At 38.3% G+C, this 20,217-nt stretch overlaps 1 protein-coding gene across 5 annotated transcripts in view; it reads left to right on the forward strand.

Moving 5' to 3' along the window:
- Window positions 1–20,217, forward strand: part of CRACD (capping protein inhibiting regulator of actin dynamics) — a 149,324-nt gene that overhangs the window by 71,508 nt on the left and 57,599 nt on the right. For 4 of the 5 annotated variants that reach the window (XM_030029215.2, XM_030029517.2, XM_030029300.2 and 1 more), the window contains exons 2-3: window positions 796–943; window positions 14,156–14,227. In XM_030029215.2, the coding sequence (XP_029885075.1) occupies window positions 14,203–14,227 (25 nt within the window). In that variant the 5' untranslated portion in view covers window positions 796–943; window positions 14,156–14,202. The remainder of the gene's footprint in view (window positions 1–795; window positions 944–14,155; window positions 14,228–20,217) is intronic. The other variant, XM_030029654.2, reaches the window with a different exon arrangement.

Here is a 20,217-nt window from a genome sequence, read left to right on the forward strand (position 1 = left end):
AGGGTCAAAAACTTTTGAGGAAAATTTTACATCATGCTTTTGTTCAAAATTGCAAAATTGGTTTCAAATTTTTCAATGTAAAACTAAAAACTAATGAAACCAGAAGGAAAACATCTGTTTAAAAAGTAGCTCAGTTGCTCTGTGCAATTTTACAAGTTGTTTCCAGCTGTTTAAATTTTTTCTATTTTGCAGTGTATTCAAATTGATTACTATAGTTTGAGTTTTTGTAATAAGATAATTTTTCTATTAAAAAAAGGCATTTCATGCTTTTTGACAGAAAAATAATTAAAACTCATTTTTACGTACTCTAGTAGAAGGAAAATCAAAGTTATGATAAGCTCTCATTTTAATTTTTGGAAGTTATTAGTTTTTCCTCTTGAGAAACTACAGTCAAATACTGCACTTTTATTTCAGCAAAAAGTACAGTAAAAACAGTGACATTTTTCTTGAGATATAATTGATTTAGAACTGCAGGATGTGACTGTTTGGAAGGAAAAATAAGAAAGTGTTGCTATTTCACTAGTTAGAAAGAGTAAAGAAAGACCATTTTGTATGAAAGTCTCAGAGGGAAATCCGAAGCTAATGAAAATTTCTCGGGTTGCAATAACTTTTTTTTTTCTTTCTTTCTTTTTTTTTTTTTTTAGACTGCAAACGTCTCAAACCATTTACAAGAGGTGTGGCAGGCAGGAATTGCTTGACTTATAAGCACGCCTCAAAAGAGGGAAAACAAAAAAATGCTCTTAGGCTAGCCTAGACAAGGTGAACTAAAATTCTTTCTTTTTCCCTTATGCCTAGGCAGTCTAGGAGAAGAATGTTAACCACTGGTCCCTAGCAGTGTATCCTGATTTCTGATCACTTACTTATATTAAAGAAAAATCGCCATTTCAGAGGGAGTGCAAGACTGCGTGAAAGTAGAGAATACCACAACCCATTTTAAAAAAAGGTAAGGAAATGTTTTTCTGCTGATCCTTTAACACTGTAAGCGATGTCTTCATTTAACATTTCATTAAGTTGAAGGCAGAAGTGAAAATTTAGATAGTAATTGAATACTGAAGTACTTATTTTAACCTGCATGTTATAAACAGAAACTTAGAAAAAAGAGCTTTTTCATATTAAAGGAAGAATGTAATGCATGTGTTACTGTACTTAAAACTATTTTTTGCGTAGCTTTTTTGTATATTTTGGAAAAAAAGAAAACAAGTATTGCCCATAACAGCAAATACTTTCTTTCATTTCAACCACTGAAGTTATTCTTAGCCATGCAAAGATTCATGTAGTTCTGGTCTACCAAGCAACTCTTATTTTGCCAAGACAGATATACAGTGTGTTTGTAGAATGCTGCCGCTGGGAATTAGAGCTAAGTAATAGTCCACCATTTAGGCTTTTATCTGAACAGATCTGCACTGTTTTCCTTTCTGCTAGGTTTTGGATTGATTGGTTATTTGTAAAATATTTACAACTCTACTTCCTTAGACGTTTCAGTTCTAAAAAGTATTGGAAGAAGCTGAAAACAGTTAAAACATACTGTTGGGTTTTTTTTCTCTCTTTCTTTTTTGGCCTGGGAAGAACATTGGAATTGTGAATTATAGGTTATAATTTCTTTCTAGAGCAGCCATTCTAGAATGTGGTCCCAGGGCAAATGTGTTCATCAATGACTTCATCTGCGAACACCCTACTCTACACTGCATTTCTATAAAACTGGGTTCAGTGTCTATCTAATGTAAAAATGCTGACTTTGCTTTTGCACAAAACATTATGGTTCTGTTATTCAAAGTTATTTATGTCGTTTGGAGAATCTGTCCTGTCTAACCAGTAACACCCTGTAAATTAACAAAGACTATTAGTTAACTAGAAATCCTGCCTTACTTGTGACTGTCTTGCCAAAATGTATGTTTGAGTGGTGTGTTATGTGGCAAGAGAATGAATGATAAGCAGGTATCATTGACAACTCTTCTGAAGTGATCAGCTGGAATACACTGGCTTGTTAAGAAAAAAAGATTCTGTTTTCTTGAGATGGTCATAGTCACAAGGACATTTTTCTACCATAAAAACCTACTACACCTCAGCTGAAGGTACACAGGTGTTTTTGAAATACCAATTTGTGAGATGTTGTCTGTTAATGTATTATGGGTAGGATGTGTTCTTATTTTTTCAAAGCAGGAAGATACGAAGTGTGCCACCATCAATGGAAAGTGCCCTGTGAATGCAGGATGCTTTCTACCTGCTCTCTGTAACCTCATATTTCCATGCCACATGTGTATAAGGGTTACAGATTCTGAGCTATCTTCTGTTTCCTTTTAATAGATTTCATTTTTGCATGCAAAAGGGCAGTTTTCAAATAGCACATTTTATAGTTTGCCAAGTAAAATACAATACCCATTGGCTTAAAAAACAAATATTCAAAGAGCAGTCTATGAGAGCGGTCAGTTGCAATATAATCTCCAGCTTGGCTAAAACAAATTACATAAATAAAGCATGCCAGACATACATTTCTGTATAGAATTTGCATATAATTTTTTTTCTGAGAGAATTAAAGCTAGGTTTTTTTCTGACTGTACCCAGTGTTCTTTTGTAACCCACCCCCATATCTTGTTGTTATAATATTCTGCTTTTTACTGCAGAAAATAGGACCAAAACTTTAACAGGAAATAATTTGTACTATGAGTAGAGATTTTCGCTTTATTCATAAGATTCTTTTTGTTGTAAATCATTGTAAATGTTGTGTTAGTCAATTTTTGAACAAGTTTGCTGAAGTCTAGTATTTTAATTTTTTTAATACATACATTTTTTTCTAGCTCAATCTGCCATCTCACATTTTCTAGGTTAAAATGCTTACAGCTTCAGACTCATATTTATTGGTGACCCTATCCTGCTTCTCCAGAGGCTTCAGTTTTCCTTTAAGGCATACTTGTTGTTTTCATTCTTCAAAAAAAGTGGAAGAATAGGAAAGCCTTTGTTCTTCTATGTTCTATTACTGGTGTCATTTGTATCATCCAAAGCTGTTTTTTCCCCTTTATTCCATTAATTTCTTGTTCTTCTTCTTTTGCCTCTCTTGTTCTTTATGTTTACCCAATTCAGATTTGTTTCTTACAGTAACTGATGACTATGGATACATTTGATTGTGTTCTTTCAGTCACTTTAGAGAAAGTACAAACAACAAGGATTTTATTAAATAAGTCACTGTGCAATAACTAGCTATGCAAATAATCTATTTCCTTATTTTAATGAAGAAGACGTCATGTCAAGAAGACAGACACCTTGGTTTAGTCAACATTTTGTTGCAGCATTTGTTCATGATTGATCTTTGAGAATCCTAGACTTTTTTTTGTGTTACACTTCCAACGAATTTTAGTGATAATTAGAATAAACCTTAATGTGAAAAGTCCCTTGATTTGTGAACCCTCTACATATTCTTAATGTGAATGAATTGTTTGTCTTCTCAAATTTAATATCACAAAACCAGCCAGGAAGTCTTTCATTGTAAACAGACTCTGATTGCTCTTCTGCAACTCAGCCTTAGCTTGCTTTCATGCCAAACAATGTCATGTCCTCATTCTAGCCCAGTGCAGGAGTGACCCCACGCACCAGAGAAAGCAGCTCATTTAATCCGTGGTTTGCTCACCTGGTGCCTCTGGCCATGCGGGTCTGGGACCTGGGGTGGTGAGCTGTAGAGCTCAGCTGGGTAGCTCCATGCTTGCACCATGTGGAAAACTCTAAAAAACTCATCTGTGCTTACTACATCCACATCTGCCCACTGTGCGGCTCTCTCCCATGAGTGTCCTACTCAGAAAGAACCAACTTCTTTGTCTCCTCCATGACTGAAGAAGAACAACCAAGAAGATGACCTGAGAGTTGCAGCAATCTGAAATTATGTTCACAGTTCCATGGAAAGTTTTTTCTGGTACGCAATTAACTAATTAGTTCAGAATATCACACCATCTGCAGAACTGCACAGAACTTTGCAGCAGGAGTTGAAAACTCGGATAGTTAAATCCATCTGCTGTTTGTTGTAGGGCAATAATTACAGTAAAAATTCTAAAGATTTTGATGATATGAAAACTATGCTGTAAATATCAAGTACTTGTTTCATATATCATTTGAGGACTCTCCTAGTTGTATGTATTTCTGTATGTGGCCAACTTATAGGGAATTGGAGGCTACCAGCTTCTGAGCCTAGGTATTTAGTCCTTCTCTTTCTAAGAGTTGTGAGATCTGTGCCTAATATTTACCAGGTAGGCAACATGTAAGCTTTTGGAAGTTGAGAGGGTTGGAGTTTTTTAATTATTTCTGGCAGGGAAGTTGAGGGCAGTAGGGAGATCTGTTGTAATGTGGAAGCTACACCTGACAATTTTGGGATCTCCGAGAGAGCCTGGAGAGAGTGGCTCCAAGCAAATGGCACAAGCTTCTCTACAGAAATTTCCTCTGAAAGGTAATACTATCATGCTGAAGAACTGTGTTATTCTTTATCAACTTGCTTTGAAATAATTGTAAGACAAGTGTAAATAAAACAACAAATGAACAAAAGAAGTTGCCATGTCACATTTTTCATGTTCCTTAAACCTCTTGATATATAACTTAACTAGTTAACTTTTGCATCTGCTCTGTTTCCCCAGGAAGCTACCCAGTATGCAAAAACTTGTCTTGATAATTTTGCAAGAATATTTTTTTCTGGTTTTACTTCCCTCAGATAAGATGGATGGTATATCTATGTTAATATCAGAGCAGTGTTTATATTCAGCCTCTAGATGCCTATGCATTTTTGAGTCTTTGTGCTCTATATAAAGCAAGAATTTTAGAAAAATTAATATAATAGCTTCTAAGGCAGAGCTAATTTTTGTGAAATTATTTGATTGCCATAGCATAGCTTGGTTCTAATTAAATCTGTTGCTTTATTTTAGTTACCAAGTTATAAGTGGAATTGTGGATTTTGTTCCTAGTTAGATTCAATAGTTCCAAGCAAGATTTCTATGCTCACCAGAAGTATTTTGGAGCAGCTTATATCTCAAAATGGGGCCCAAACTGTGAAGCTTGACTGGTTCTTGAGTTTTTTCAATGTGTTCAAAATTTCTTGTGTCAAGTCAATTTTTTCACAAGGCCAGGAGCCTTGTTTGCAAAATCTAGATCAGTTTCTGTTTGGATTTTTATTTTTGTGGTCCTGCTGATGACAGGAGCTTATGCAGTTAATCCAGGTTTAGTTAATCTGTAGGTTATGTTCTTTTGATTTCTTCTATGCTGAATTCTGAGAGAGTATTACTGAAGAGTACTGTAGGCAAAATTATGTGAGGGCAATAGGTGATTTATGCTTCCTCTAGTACTTTTAGAACTCGGTCAATTAAAGGATTCCCTATGGTTATTTTTTGTTTGGCTGCCCCTACATTAGAGTTTTAAAGTTCAAATCTGGATATTAAGAGTACTCAGGAATTCGGGTTTGTAGGTTTGGGACAGTCAAAAACTGACACAAATCCCAATTTGACTTTGCTGAAGTGGTATTTGTGTTTGCGATGTCCTGCCTTAAGTGTCCAGCAGTGGCTAAATAATCTTAGAAGCCTTAACTCAGGAAAAGAGAATCACATGCTTAATTTTAACATGAGCTGAAAGCTCGCTATAGCTCTGGGCTTTAGTGGCTGACTAGGATGGAGAAAGGTAAAGCTCTTCGGGAAGTTCTAAAAGAAAAAGCCACCCATGTAGATATCAGAGCTAATTATGATACAGCATGTTAAATTCAGTACTGGCAATGGACTGACTATCTGGTCTGTATTCAGAGATCTAAAATGCCCTGTGGCCTTCTTCCCCTCCATCTGAATGAATCTCTCAGCTGAAGTGCAGCTCGGAGACCTAGGCAGCTTTTAAAATGCTGCCTGTGCGTACTTTCTTAATTTTATTTCATGTTTCACCACACTGCTTGATCTTCTTGGGGATCTGTGATGTCCTGAACTGGCAGTAGGCAGAGGTGTCTTCAGGACAAGGTCCTTCTTCAGCTCCATCATCTTTATCATTAAGTAGAAAGGGAAGCTGAACTCTCCTGTCATGGTTGGATAATGTTTCCCACTGCAGGGTCCTGCTGAGGTCGGTAATTTTTGTTGATATAACTCAGGATAAAACAATGTCAATAGTGCTGTTTTGTATCTTACTTTTTCCATATTGCATATGTTATTGTGTAAAAGTAAGACTTCTCAAAAAAAAAAAAAAAGGTTCTGTTGATGAAGCAAAAGTATGAAAGATTTATAACACAGAGGCAAGTTTTACTAGAAAAACTCTTCGAGGCCTTTTAAACTGTTATTTTAATCTGACTACATGTTCTACAGAAGGACAAATGCTGTAATTGTTAATGGCTATCATCTTTTTAGATCTGGAAGATATAATGTGCCATTATAATACTCCTATGTAACATAGGCGGTAAAAGTATCTTTTATTGAGCCCGTTAATGTAGTTGTTTACTCCTTGGTGAAACTTAAAGTATGGAAATCATGCAACTAGATAATGTAATTTGAAGAAAATAACTTTCTGTAAAAAGATTTCCTTGTAATTCTACAGCATTCAGGTAGCTAATACAGTGCTTTATACCATAATACTGTTTAACACTATTAAACTGTTTAATATAGCATTCATGTATGGCACTATTTGCTTATTGTGTTAAATAGAAATACTGCAAATATTATTTAAAGTATTTATTATATAAATATATAATACTATTAGTTGTTTCCGTTAGTGATCAGAGGAAGGAATACAGACAGTAAGATGGAAAACATGCTCTGCACAATATGACCTTCTTATTACAGGGCTCTGTGATTCCTTGCAGGGGTGACTTACTGGTGCTGCTGCATTTTGTTATGAAGCACAGCTATAATTTTCACATATTAAAGATTTCATAATGTAATGACTGTTGCACCCTCACAATACTGCTACTGCATAGTTCCAAAGCAGCCTAAAATGTAAGACATTTTACTGCATGAAAGATGATTTAAAAATAAGGGAAGCTTAACCTCATGTTTGATTTCAAAATCTCAGTGGTTATATAAATGTGTTGTGCTATACTTCTTGTTTCAGTAACATTTGAAAAAAAAAAACCCAAAACAAAAACACCCACAAAAAAACATGGCTGCAGCTGAAAGCGATACTAACCAAAATGTTCACTCTGAGGTACTGGGTACTGATGATTCAGGTACTGTAAAAATAAACTGGTTTTTGGTTGTAAATTAAAGAGACAGAACACATTTTCATTTTATTTATAGAGGAAGCTTCTTCCTTCCTCATAAATTACTGCGAGGAATCTGCTTATGCCTGTGTCTGAAAATTGTAGAGTTGACCAGGCTGGTCTTGCAGTTCCTTCTTGCTGCAGATGGGTCTCCCAGTGTCTTTCTTACATGGTTTGGAGTATATTTGATCGCTTGGGCTAGCAAGATCCAAATATTTGTATAGGGAGTCCAGGTTACAAGTTTTTACAGCAAGATTTGATTTAGTATTTTCTTCCTTGCTTCCCTTTCTTTTCTTCTTTTTCTTCATTATTTCAAGCTGTAGCAATGTTCAGCTTAATTCTAGTATTCTGTGAACAAGAGAGTCCTAGAAACTGGCTCTAAGAAGCAATACTGTATTCAGTTTATTTTGTCTTTCCTCTTTTAAGTGTAGGAGTGTTAATTTCATTATATTTCTGAGTACCTTGTCAAGGTGAATGTTCTTGCACTTCCTGTATGTGTCCAGTTGTTTAATATACTTTGTTGAGAAACTTTTTCTGATACTGAATCTAAACTTTCTCCGGCAACATTTTGTCCTAGAAAACACTTAGAGACTCCTAAACAATCCTACTCCTTTCATTCTTTGATAGTCTCACAGCAGAAATCAAAGTTTAGTGCTGAAAGATGAAACTATCTTCAAGGATTCAAAATATAATCTTTTCTATTCCCAAACTTATGGTATTTCCTTTCTTAAGCTATAAAAAGAAAGCTGCCATAAGGAAATCTCCAGTGATGGAAACATAGGAAGGAATTATGGAAAACTAGATCATAAAGAAAACAATTCTTTTAGGTTCCAGTTCAGGAAGTTGCTTGAGGATAAATTAAACTGAATTCCTCAGTTGGGGTTTTGGTGTCTTAGTTGCATACATCATTAGTGAAAACAATACCATCTGTATATTTTACTTCTGTTCAAGTGTTGTTAAATAGGCTGAAGACATCTTACTTATTTCCCCTAGTCATATTCCCAGCTGCTCTCATGGAAACTAGCACCTTTCCAAGGAAACTGGCCCAGCAATTTGAGAATTAACAGACCAGATAATACATTTTAAAAGACTGCCACATGAAAATAAAAGGCACTCATCATCACCTATAGCTTAATAACTTGTAACTCATATTAAGTACATAAGGGAAATTTATATAGCCTTTGTGATGTCTATACAAAGTTGTAAATGGACAAGCCTACAATTCAGTCAGTTGAAAGAGAGTATGAATAAGTATGAATGAGGAGATATTCTTACGGAAATCTTAATTCTGAAAAGCATAAAACATTTCCTAAGACTGAAATGCCTCTTAACCTGCAAAGAAATCTGACCTATGTTGAGCACTAATTACAGAAGCAGAAGTTAACAGTGCTTTCTCTGGCTTTAAAGATTTGTAATCTGTATCAACTAACTAAAAGTTAGATGAGCAAGATCATCCAAGATCATTCCAGCAATGGTGTTTATCATATTAGTGCAACAGAACAGACCCAGGCTATTCACCTTTCTTATAAGTGCTTGACTCTGTTGGTGGCAGCAGGGTGTATAAAAAGTAGAAAGACTTTTTGGGGAAAGACTTTGTTACTTGTATTAAAATAGATGGTTGAGCTAATTATGGAATGGGAGTGGGGATTTTTAAATGCCTGCACTAAATGCCAATTTCTCCTTACAGTTTTAAGAACCTTGGAAGAACTGTGCAATGGTAGCTCTTAAGAGTTAAAATACTGCTGAAAGTTGTCCCCAGAAAAGTCATCATTCAAGCTCATGAACTGCCAGTCTTCCGCTAATTTCATGGCCTTGACTTCAGAAATCCCAAAATCCACGAGGCAGTGATTTTAATCTTTATTTAGGATTCACATGTAGCTGATCTTGTTTAAATCCCTTCTGCCTCCTTATTTTCCTCCCCCCTCTTTTCCTGCTGTCAGCCCTTCATTCTTCATCAGTTTGCTTTAAAGGCCCAGGGTGGATGAGTCAGTGGTTCCAATCTGTATCTGCTTAGATACCAACTCCCTTTTAGGGATAGCAGTATCATGCTTTACCTCAGTAGGCAGTCATGCTTTTTGAGCAACTTTGACACCTAGAACTTTCTTTTATTAGATACTGACTGCTGCACTCCTCTCTCTTTCAGAAAAGCGTGGTCTCTGGGGTCTTTTTAAAAAAACAAACAAACAAACAAAACCCCCAGCTCTTGGCTGCACAGATATTAGCAATTCCGACTGGTTTAATCTTGTGTTGATCCCTCACTTTCCTTTCTTGTCCACTCATCAATTGTTCATGCATCTTCAGTCAGCTGAACATCTATCTCTTTGCCTTCCTGCCTCCAGCCAGTCCTCCCCTCCTCCACGCTCCCAGGGAACCCCTAACACCCGCACTGCCAGACCATGTGGCACTGAATTTTGCTTTTGTGTGACTTCACAGTTTGGTGGGAAGCTAATACCATATCTCTCCCTTGCTAAATAAAGAAGAGGCTGTATGTATCTGGAATAAGAAAGGCTGAAAAGCCAAAATACCTGGTGAGAAGGAGATCTTCTGTGCTGTCACCACAGCAGCACCTGAGTGCTCGAGCAGGTGCAAGATGCCTCTGAAGCACCATAAATGCCACAATTGCTCCATGCTCTGGAGCTGCAACCACCTGCACAGATTAGGGGTCTCTCACTTGAAGGGAGTGAGGAAGGAAGGAACATTTTTCTCCCTCCTTAATTCTCTCTTCATCTGTAAAGCCAGGAGAAAGCTGGAAGGGTAACACATGATGGTATTGTTCTGTGTTCATTTTTTCCAAGCAAAGTATTGAAAATGCTTCTGTCTCTTTAAAACGGTGTGCTATTTTGTGCTGTGACTACTACTGAACGTGAAGTTATTTGAGTGAACAGAATAACTTCATGTGTGTTGAGGTGTGAGGTGACCTCATTATTCCTAAATCTGTTCCTGTTTTGTAGCACTTCTTATTCAGCTCTAATCTTTCAGCTGCTTGAGTGTTTTTATTTCTGCTCTGGTTGTGTAACAGAATTTTTTTGAAATGTCAAAACCACAGCAACATAAGTTGGTTAGTTGAGCCAACCTGGTAGAAATTTAGCTGCTCATAGATAAGACAATAACAGAGCAAGATTAAACAGGGTTTGTGGCTTAATAGTAAGAAGCAACACTTGCCAGGTTTTACTTCAGTGCAAGGATGTTGATTAATACAAGAGATGTTTCTTTCCAACCAAGAGTTCTGGTAAAGGTATTAAAAAAATCATCATTTTGTCTTTGCTTGCACAAAGTCAGGGCTTCAGAGAGGTGTTGTGTTGAAAACTCTGGTAAATTGGTGTTCCCCGTCTGCCTTCAGAAGAGCATGTTGTGGGGAGCGCTGGTAGGCATTCTGCAATCAGTGCTCGCTCCAGGACAGAGGTGCACATCTCTGGGGAGACGCTGCTCCCTTCGACCCTTTGTGTTTTTGCTGCTGCTGAGGACCGTGCTGTTGGGACTGTTTATCTGGAAATGGGGCACCTGTCCACTCACAAGGAAATGAAAAAATTATTTCTCAAAGTTCACCCAGTGGGCACTGGGCAGCCTTGCTGGTCATTACCAAGTAGGGTTTGAAGAAGCAGATTAGAGGTGGATGACTGTATATACCATTGCAAATGCCATATATTGTCAAATTTCTTGTGCTAACTTGAGAGTTTTTCCATTTGGACCTCCAGGATTTAAGAGACAATTGAGACACAAGAGTCCAACTATGTTGCTTGAGAGCTCTCTTTATTGCCTCCTGAGTAGTTCCCATGAGACATGTTTTGTCTAAATAATGCATCTCATCTTTTGTATCATTAACCACCCTTCAGAAACTTCCTGGCTTCCAGTGAAGCAGTTTTTGCCTGGTTCATTGTCTGCCACTCTCTTTTACTTGATTTCTCTTACTAGCTTCAATATTCTTCACTGACTGCCTGTAGCTTGGAGCACTTGCGTGAGTTGGTAATCTGTGGGGGTTTTAACCAGCAGGTAAGTTTTCTGACCAAGCATGTTTCCTGAGTTAAAGGTCTAGTGCTCCAATATCTACAATAACCTCCAATATCTACAATTACATATGACAAGGTTTTAGCAATCCCACTGTCTTGATTTCCTGTCGCATCCAAAATAGGTCAAGATGAAATATGAAGTCAGCTAAGCTGGCAAGAGGGGGCAAAAATTTCAGTTTGGCATCAGTGGATGGCTTCACTGCCAATTCAGTGATGTGAATTATTTAATTACTCTCTGCTGAAGAAAATGTAAAAGCAAAACACCCCATGTGCCTAAATATTTTTTTGATTTTACATGAACTGGAGTTGTCTGGGGAATAACTAGGGCCTTTTAAATGTCTACTGCATTACACTCTTCAACTATCAAAACCTACTTTCATGTAAGTCAATTAGAAAAAAAACTTTATTTTTCTTTTTAAACTTTGCACATTTAGTTTTGTCACTTCACCTTTTAATCCTCTTTCACTTAATGTTTTGACGCGTAAGAAAAGCTTGTGTTTCAATTTTCATCCCTGCTTAAACAATGAAAGGCTGTGGCGCTGGTGGCAGGCAGTTTGGGTGTGACTGAGATAAAGCTGGTATTAGGAAGTTACAGGGAGAGTGGTTTCTACCTCTTCATCACAGGATTGTCCACCAGTTGTCTTCATGCCTGTTGTCTGAGTGATGCTGTTCCTCAGCTGCTGTTACAAAAAGTCCTTTGATAACCTTGTGTGGTGATTAAACACTGCTAATTGTCCTTGGGTAGGAGATTGTTTCTGGGTCATTCATGCATCTCCAACTTTGATGCTAGATTAGGTAGTCCCTCTAAGAGTTACCTCTTGACACCAATGCTTTTCAATGTTGTAACGTTCATCTGTTGGTCTCCAAGGTGAATCTCTGTCATGGGGTTTGAAGTGATAAAACTGCAAAGGACTTGAACAGCTGCAGAACGTGCCCAGGGGAGTGACCACAGCTATGATCTGCAGAGTGCTTGCTCGGGTAGCCGTGCAGCCTTTCTGATGGTCCTGAGCCCTGTTGTAAGCTCTCATGGTCTGAATTAATCCTGGCTTGCTGGCTATTAGGAGGGGTGCTAGATCTAGTGTAGTGCTGTGGGAGGAAGACTTGAGGGGGCTGGGTGAAGTGATTTATTTGCTGCAGGGAATCTTGGTCTGTGAGCTGCTGGAGTGGAGGAAGCAGTACTTTCAGATGGGTCAAAAAGCTATGCATTTTGTCAGACCAGAGTAGTTTCATCTTTCTATTCTTCTATTCTTTTTTTTTTTTTTTTAGCTCTTTTTAATTAAAAATGAAATTGGGTGAAAGTCATTCTCTTGGCTCCTGAGAATGTTTCATTAATGAAATAAAATGTGTCCCTAAAGAAAGAAGTTGCTAAAGTCGTAATTACACATAAGTCTTGATATATCTATGAAAGAAATCAGTGTAAGATACCTCAGAGGAGAGAGTGACAGGAGGATATTACTCTCAAGCTTTTTATTTTATCTTCTGTCATTTTCAGTTCGATCCCATTTGCTTATGTTTTGGGGAAATGATTCTGTATGTCTGTATTTCCAGTGCTTAGGAAAATGAGGCCGCTAAGCAGCCTGCAATTCTTCAATGTTTCTCCAAATAAACTGTGTTTGTAATTGACTTGACAGAGGGAGATTTAAGAAATCAGATATTATTGAATGCACTATGTACAATAGATTAATTAAAGTTTTCTTCTGTTAAAGGCTTTAACTTACTGATTTCAAAAGTCTCTGTGATTGATATGCAAGTGCTAAGGACCTCTGTTTAAACCAGATGATAACCATAAACTTCTTTGGTTTCACATTAAGAAAGTACAATCTTTCTCTAGATCTTGAGCTTTATGAGAAGCACTTTTTGGTCTAAACACCTTTGGGATGTGAAGGCCTAAGCTTAGCCACTTGTTGCTGGTCTTTGGGTCAAACTTCTAAGACATGATTTTGAACAAACACAGTGCAGGAATTGAAAAGACAGCATTAAAACATGAATTTCCTGTAGAGGATTTTACTGCACTGTAAGCTACCTGGTTCCTGGGAGACTTGAAAATTAGACCATGTATTTGTATGCCAAACTACAGATCTGGGAGCCTAGCTTTACTGGGTATATTTTCCCTTAAATCCTGGCTGCAAAGATCCATTCGTGGAAGACTGGCACCTCTGCGAAAGGAGCTACTGGAGCCATGGGAAGTTTTATTCAGAGCACAGGGAAGTACTGTAGTAGGGTTTGGCTCAGCCTGTGTTGACTGAGGACTGCATAATGAAGTCTTTTTTAGGTTTTATATTCAAAACTTTATTGCTTTCTAAGAGGGATTTGCATCATTGTTGCTTCTTTTATGAAGATAATACAGATTGCTTAATGCTTGTCTCCATTTCATGGTACTATAGGATGCTTCAGAAAATATTAGTGCCTGGCACAATTTTTCTTGGAAAATGCAGCCTCCAGATTTCATGGTAGTTATTGACATTAAACTGTTCTTGTACAGGTAAAAACATGGATGATAATATAGTGACAGGATTTTTCTGACTTTTTAAAAACCGCTGCTGTTATTCATAGCACCTACAAAGAGTTGCCTAGTATTCCAGGTATACCTTATTGCCCTTGTGGAAAAAGTAAGCTATTTTTGGCTTTGTAGCTGGGGAATACTGAGCAAAAAGCAGTTACATAAACTAATGTTGCAAATGAATATCGCATGAAAGATCAGTCAGGAGGTCTTAGCTATCAATCTGAAATCACCTTGGCTCTTGAAAGGTAAAATCTCCCTTAGCATTTTCTACAGGGGGAGTGCTAAATAAAAACAGAGTGCTGAAATACGTGCCTAGCTTGATTTTTGAGGCTGTTCCTACAAGCTTCCTATCATGTTACAGTATGTCCTTCAGAGTTCTCTTAAAAACAACAAAAAAAGCCAAACAAATCCTTCTCTTTGGTGATTTCATGGCTTTTGTTTCTTCCTCAGAGAAGATCAAGTCTGGAGTTTCTCTGACTTCGTCTGAAATTGTAGGCATGATCAATTTGTTTAAGAAACCTTGTAAGTATTTGACTGATTCTGTAGATTATGGAGCACATGATGTCCTGTCATTCGAAAGCTCACTGTTGAGTTTTTGTGGCTTAGTCTGGAATATTGTCAGCGGGGAGCTGGCTGAGGGGGGAATGTGCTGTGCTTATTGTTTTTAAGCGGGAGCTGCTGCTAATGTATGTGCTGCTTTTGTCCATTTTTATGGCAGTCATAATAAACAGCGTTATGTGTGAAGCTGAGTCAAATCCAAACCAAAGAGGTTATCGTGGTTTATGTTTTTGTAGGTAATTCCCTGTGGCATCACTGGGAGCTATCTGCAGCACTGTGGGAAACTCATCTCCCCCAGTTTGTGTTACGTCAGATGCTGTGCTTTGCTGTACCTTTTGAAATGGTCCTTTTAAGAGATGACAGTATAGAATTTATGGATTTAAATTTTGAAGTAAATAGAAAAGCATATGCTCGTTTAGGATCATCTGGATTATTTTTCAAAGTTGTCAAAAAGTTTGCTATTTTTAAAGCTTACTACTGTAGTTCTAATTTCAATAGGTTTTCCTACGTTAGTTGTCAAATATTATCTCTCAATTGCACTGATGCTAACTTATTTCATTTTTATTTCTTGCATTGGATTTGCAGAGATTATTTGACAAATTCAGAATTTATTTGAGTTAAATGATGTGAATGGACTGAAGCAGTATTAAGCTTGTCCCTATGTGTAAATACCAAGCATGCTATCAAGCAGTGGCGCTGGATTCATGTGGTGTCCTTCTGTTCACCTCTTTGTTGGTCCAGTTTTGGGGGGGAATGGGGATGGGGGAGGAGGGGTTGGCGAAAGTGTTTATAATAAACAGGACTTGCTTTCAACATGAGATGGTGGTTAACATCTTAACATGACAAAAGCTTTAGTCTGTTTTCAGGCTTACTGATTATATGTCTATTCCAGTTCAGAAGTAAATAGTATCTCTGTTTCCACTGGACTGCATGGTGTTCTGCATGAGCTTGTGCTACTGAAAAGGTATTAAGAGGGGAAAAGGCGCTCACTTGATTCACTAACTGCCCTTCAGAACAAGGTGTGGAGTCTCCCTGTCACTGACGGTCAGGTCAAATGTGCTCTCGGGGGAAAAAAGGAGAGAGGAAGGACTGTAAAAAAGCCTTTACTTCTCAACAAATTATTTAATTGGCTCTAATTATGGATTTAAAGGATGGAAGTGTAAGAAGACTTACTTTGCGTGCACTATTGAGGAATTCATGTAGGAAGAAGAGACACAAGTGTTTGAAATACCTAGCTAGCTCTCTGTTGTCATCTGTTAATAATTCACACGGCCCTTTCATTTGTATTTTGTTGAGGAAAACAGAGTAGGCTTGAAATATAAAGAAGCTCTTAACTTCCTTTGTGAAGGAGTGGGAGTACAGCGTGTCTATTCAGGACAAAGAAAAGAATTTACTTGTGTGAAGTTTTCAGACTTTTTAAATTTTGTTTTTGTAGGCAACTTCACCAGTGGCATTGTGGGAAGGAAATTCTGCTTCTCATGTGGCTTTGACACTTGTGTTAGCTATTATTAGTTAAGTCATAACTGAGCTGCAAATTCCAGACCCAGACTTTCCCAGAATTTGGTGCCTGCTTTTGTAGAAAACCATTTGCTCTACAATTGCCACCAAATAAAATGGTGCATCACTGTCTCGTCTTATACTGGGATTTGTGGTTGATCGCTGTGTAGTACTACTGTGAAGACTTAAAAATCCCTGGCAACCAGCTGTGGGAAACGAGTGTGATTCAATGTCATGTGAGTCTTCTCTGAAAGTTGCTGTTCTAGGAAACCTGTGTCCATGGCCACTACCTCCTTTAATAGAAAAAGGAGTGGCTAAAATATATTTGGTTTCTCTGAGGGTACTTGTGTTTCATGGATAGGATTAAAAGTAGAAAGGTAGAGAATACCTACAGTTTGCCAGCCTTCTAGCTGAGGTGAGTGATGACAATTTTGCATGCCTTGGTGGTCTTGTTCACAGAACATGCTTTTGTGCTAGGGCTTTATTTTGCCTTTGTTTTCAGTCCCTTTTCTATCCTAGTATGTTTAATGGTTTCTGAACTTTCTCACCCACAGCAAACTTTCTCTCCCAAAATGGGTAAAGACAAATTTTGAAAATATTACGCTATTAAAATCTTGTTGGTAATACATTCCTTGAGATATTTGTTTGTTTCTGATTCCTTAAGCGTACAATTTATGTCAGAGAGAAGTATGACTGACTTACCTTACTTCTGCATAAGTATTAGCACAACGCTAAAAAATGGTAACATGAACACAGGTGATATATACATCCACAAGTACTCTAGATAGGATAGCAAAGCTTTTTATACATGGAACATGAAGTTTTAATAGCTCATGGGTGGAGACAGCCACTAACTGTCTAACCCGGTCATTTGTAGCGAAGGCATTCATTATCTTTGTTTTATAAGATTTCTTTCAAGAAAGTTGGAATGTGTGGTCTGGCTGCCTGTCCCATGGGTCAGGACTGAATTTCAAATTACTCCTCTGCTGCTTGAGCAGACCGGCTGCTACTGGATATGCGACACTCAGCTAGGTGGAATTCTTGTCTGCACCAACCTTGCCATGCCTGCATTTATTTTTCCTAATTACTAAACAACTTACACTTAATGAGTTGCAATTAATCAGTACCTTTTGCTTTGCTACACATATAAAATTATACTTCAGTAAAATGCTTCATGAACTAATTAGAGATCTCAACCCAGTGTAGTTGGAAGACTTCTGTCCTCTAGTTTACTGGTTTCTTATTAAATAGTAAGATTAGAACCTTGTCTCCTTACTCCAAAGATGTAATCTCTTCATGTTCTTCTTCTCCCTTGGCAGACTACATTTAATTCTTATTCTGGAATGCTGTTTCCCTAAATGATGTGTCCTCTTTAGCCTATAGAGCAGAGCACTTGTCCCATTTCACAATATAGCCTAAAGCAGGGATGACCAGCTGCTCTGTGTTTGCCCCAGCTGACTACTCAGGTGCTGGAGGATAATAAGAGGCTGACTCTGCAGAAGGGTGCTTGGGGTATCCTGAAGAACAGGTATGAGCAAACCTTACCAGTCTGATGGCATGGTCCAGCAGGGCAGGGCAGAGAAGCACAGCTATTCACAGTGAGGTCAGACTCAAAAGTTACTAGCTCTGGCATGGAGCCTATTCCAGCAGAAGAGAGCAGAGTCCCGCAAGGCTGCCTCGGCGGCTGTGCCCTTGCCCATCAGCAGCTTGAGGCACTTACAGCCACCTTGCTTTCCCCCACTGTGGATCTTGGAACAAAAATTAAGATGTTTCCAGTAAAAAAAAAAAAAAGCAAAATAAACCCCCTTCCCCCTTCAATTTGGGCTGCTTCTACTAGAGGCCAAGTAATGCTGGTGATGACTGCATAAATTACCCAGGACTGAGGTCTCCAGAGCTGCTGCTTGGGTTCCTGTCATGCTGTGAGTAGGCACTGTGTTTCCACTGCGGCTGCGAAGGGTGATGCTGTCTTTGGGAGAGTTTGTTTCATTGGGGGTTCTGAAGACTCTTTGATGGGCAGTTTATGTGGCAGACGGTGTAAGTAAACGAACATTTGATGTTACAAGGAAGTAATGTGATTTGCCTACTTCTTCTCTGAGATGTGAGGTCTTGCATGCATTTTCACAGCCATCCTTTCTGCCCTCTTCCTTGGTGCCGGTTAAATTTCGGATTCTTTGGTTAAAGGTTTTTGGCCTCCTTTATAGCGATGTGCAGTGCATGTGGTGTCCATGCAGCAGTGGGCTGCCATAAGTGCTGCCACACTGAAACACTCGCCAGCCAGCAAGGCTTGCAGTTAGGTACCAGTTGCATGGATGTACACGTTGCCAAGGCATCTTGAAGAAGAACAGTTTCAGGTAGATAACTTGTTTCAGCTTCTATCCAGTGTCCCCTTCCACTTCATTCTGAATGCTTTATTTAAGTAAAATTGGGAAAAACACTTCCCTCTGCATTTGGAAGAACTTAGTAAAAATAGTATTGTATTTTTAAAAGCTGTTCAAATTATTTTTGCTACAAAGTAGTGAAATCTTACTGCACTCTTTTTTTGCTATTGTTTAAGTGGTTATCCAGATGCTATCTGCATTGCCTTACCATTACTGGAGCTTTAGGATACAATGTGGGTGTTGTCTGTTTACCAAAATCAAATACATGTATTTGAACACCTTTTAGTCAAATGTTTGACTGTCGTTTCCAAACTGGCACCTTTGAAGTAAGTAGCAGCTGCCCTCCAATTAATGAATATGGATATATAATGCCAGGTAGCTGTATGTATTCTTTCCAGTTGTTTTTTTTTTCCTAGATTTGTCAGTGATCTGCAATATGCAAGTACACGATAAATTTCATGTAGAGAAACGTGTCTACGCTTACCTTCATTTAGCATTTGTTGGAATGTTAATAAAACAGTGAATTCTCCAGCAGTACAGCAGATTAGTTGTCATTAGTTAATTTTCAGTTTACAGTCTGAAATACTTAAACCTATTTGTGCGAGTCAGTCAGCCAGAGAACAGATATATGTAGCATTAACTGTGACTGAAACAGATAAATTGCATTCGCTCAGACTAATATTTTCTGCAAACAAATTATGAACAATCTATATCCTGGCATATATGTCATCTCTCTACCATCAGGTAGAGACATACCTGATAAATCAAGCCAGGCTTAAAACCAGAAGATGTGGAGAGTCTCCTATTTTGTTCTGATGCAGTGCGGTTGTGCATTTTATGGTTTGGCTCCAGATAATTTAGAGCAGAAAAGCAGGAAAAGGAAAAGGAGGGAGTGGTGTTTCTCTTGCAATTGAGACATACCCTCTGGTAGAAAAAACCTGGAGAAAATGTTGCTCTGCGTTGGCATTGCAATGTATTCCTGCCCCGCAACTGATGAGTCGCATTTTTCTTTCTTCCATGCAATATGTAAGACTCAGTCTTAAAAAGTGAAGAAGAGGGGACGAAGGAGTGGGAGAAGCCTGAGCTTAACTTGTACATTGTGCAAAGTTACCTTCGTATAACTGACAGTTCTGTCATTTCGTATACCTAAATTAAATGGTTCTTTCCTCTGACTGTCCTGGGTGGGTGTTACTGGGCATATGGCTTTTGGGCTTTAGCTCTGCTGTTTAAAGAAGTATCAAGATTAGCACAGTCATTTAGAACAACAGGATTTTTCTGAAAATGCAGTAGGAAACCCGGTATGGCGATCTGACAGAGGGCCAACGCAGAGCACTGGAATAACTATTGCCTTCACATAGGACTTTTGGCTGTAAATGTTAGTTTTCCCCTTCTGTATGCCATGATTAAAAGACTGCCCACAACGCAAAGCAACAGCTACTGTTGTTTCCATACTCACTCTTGACAAATCTCTCAAACAATCGTGTGAGGAAGGCTTCAAGAAGTGCAACCTGGATTTGCTTTGAGATGCTTTGCAGTATCTCAGCTTAAAAATGTGTCAAGGAGAGAGATGTGGGCATCTCTTGAGGCTAGTTGGTCACATAACGGAAACAGATTATTTTTATAAACTGTTCTTTCAGCTTATTATTTGTGTACTGTTACAATTCTTTCAGACTTGCATGTGCTGCTGTAACCCTGGGTGGTGCTTTACAGAGCTGGAAAAATACTGTTTCAGCTACTGAACGCTTGTAGCCTAGATAAATTAAGAATAGGTACGAGGCAAGTAAAAAAGGTTAGAACTAGATGAGTACTCGCCTCTCTCCTCTGCCCCCACCCTTTTCCCACATTTGCTCCTTGCAGTTTCTTTCACAGTGATTGTTCTTGAGCCTTGAGTTTTACAAGTGGAGCAGAGGTATCAGGTGAAAGTGTGTTTTATGCAGGGTGGCAGGAAGCCTACGGCGTCTCAGAGAAACAGTTAGGGAAGGGAGCTAAATGCCATGTGGTCAGCATGGGCTTCCCCTGAATCTCATTGCGAACTTCCCTTAACTGGACAGGCAGGGTACCAGTTCCTGTACCAAGCTG

Source organism: Aquila chrysaetos, chromosome 1 (genome assembly GCF_900496995.4).
Source record: "Aquila chrysaetos chrysaetos chromosome 1, bAquChr1.4, whole genome shotgun sequence".
NCBI classification, from domain to species: Eukaryota; Metazoa; Chordata; class Aves; order Accipitriformes; family Accipitridae; genus Aquila; species Aquila chrysaetos.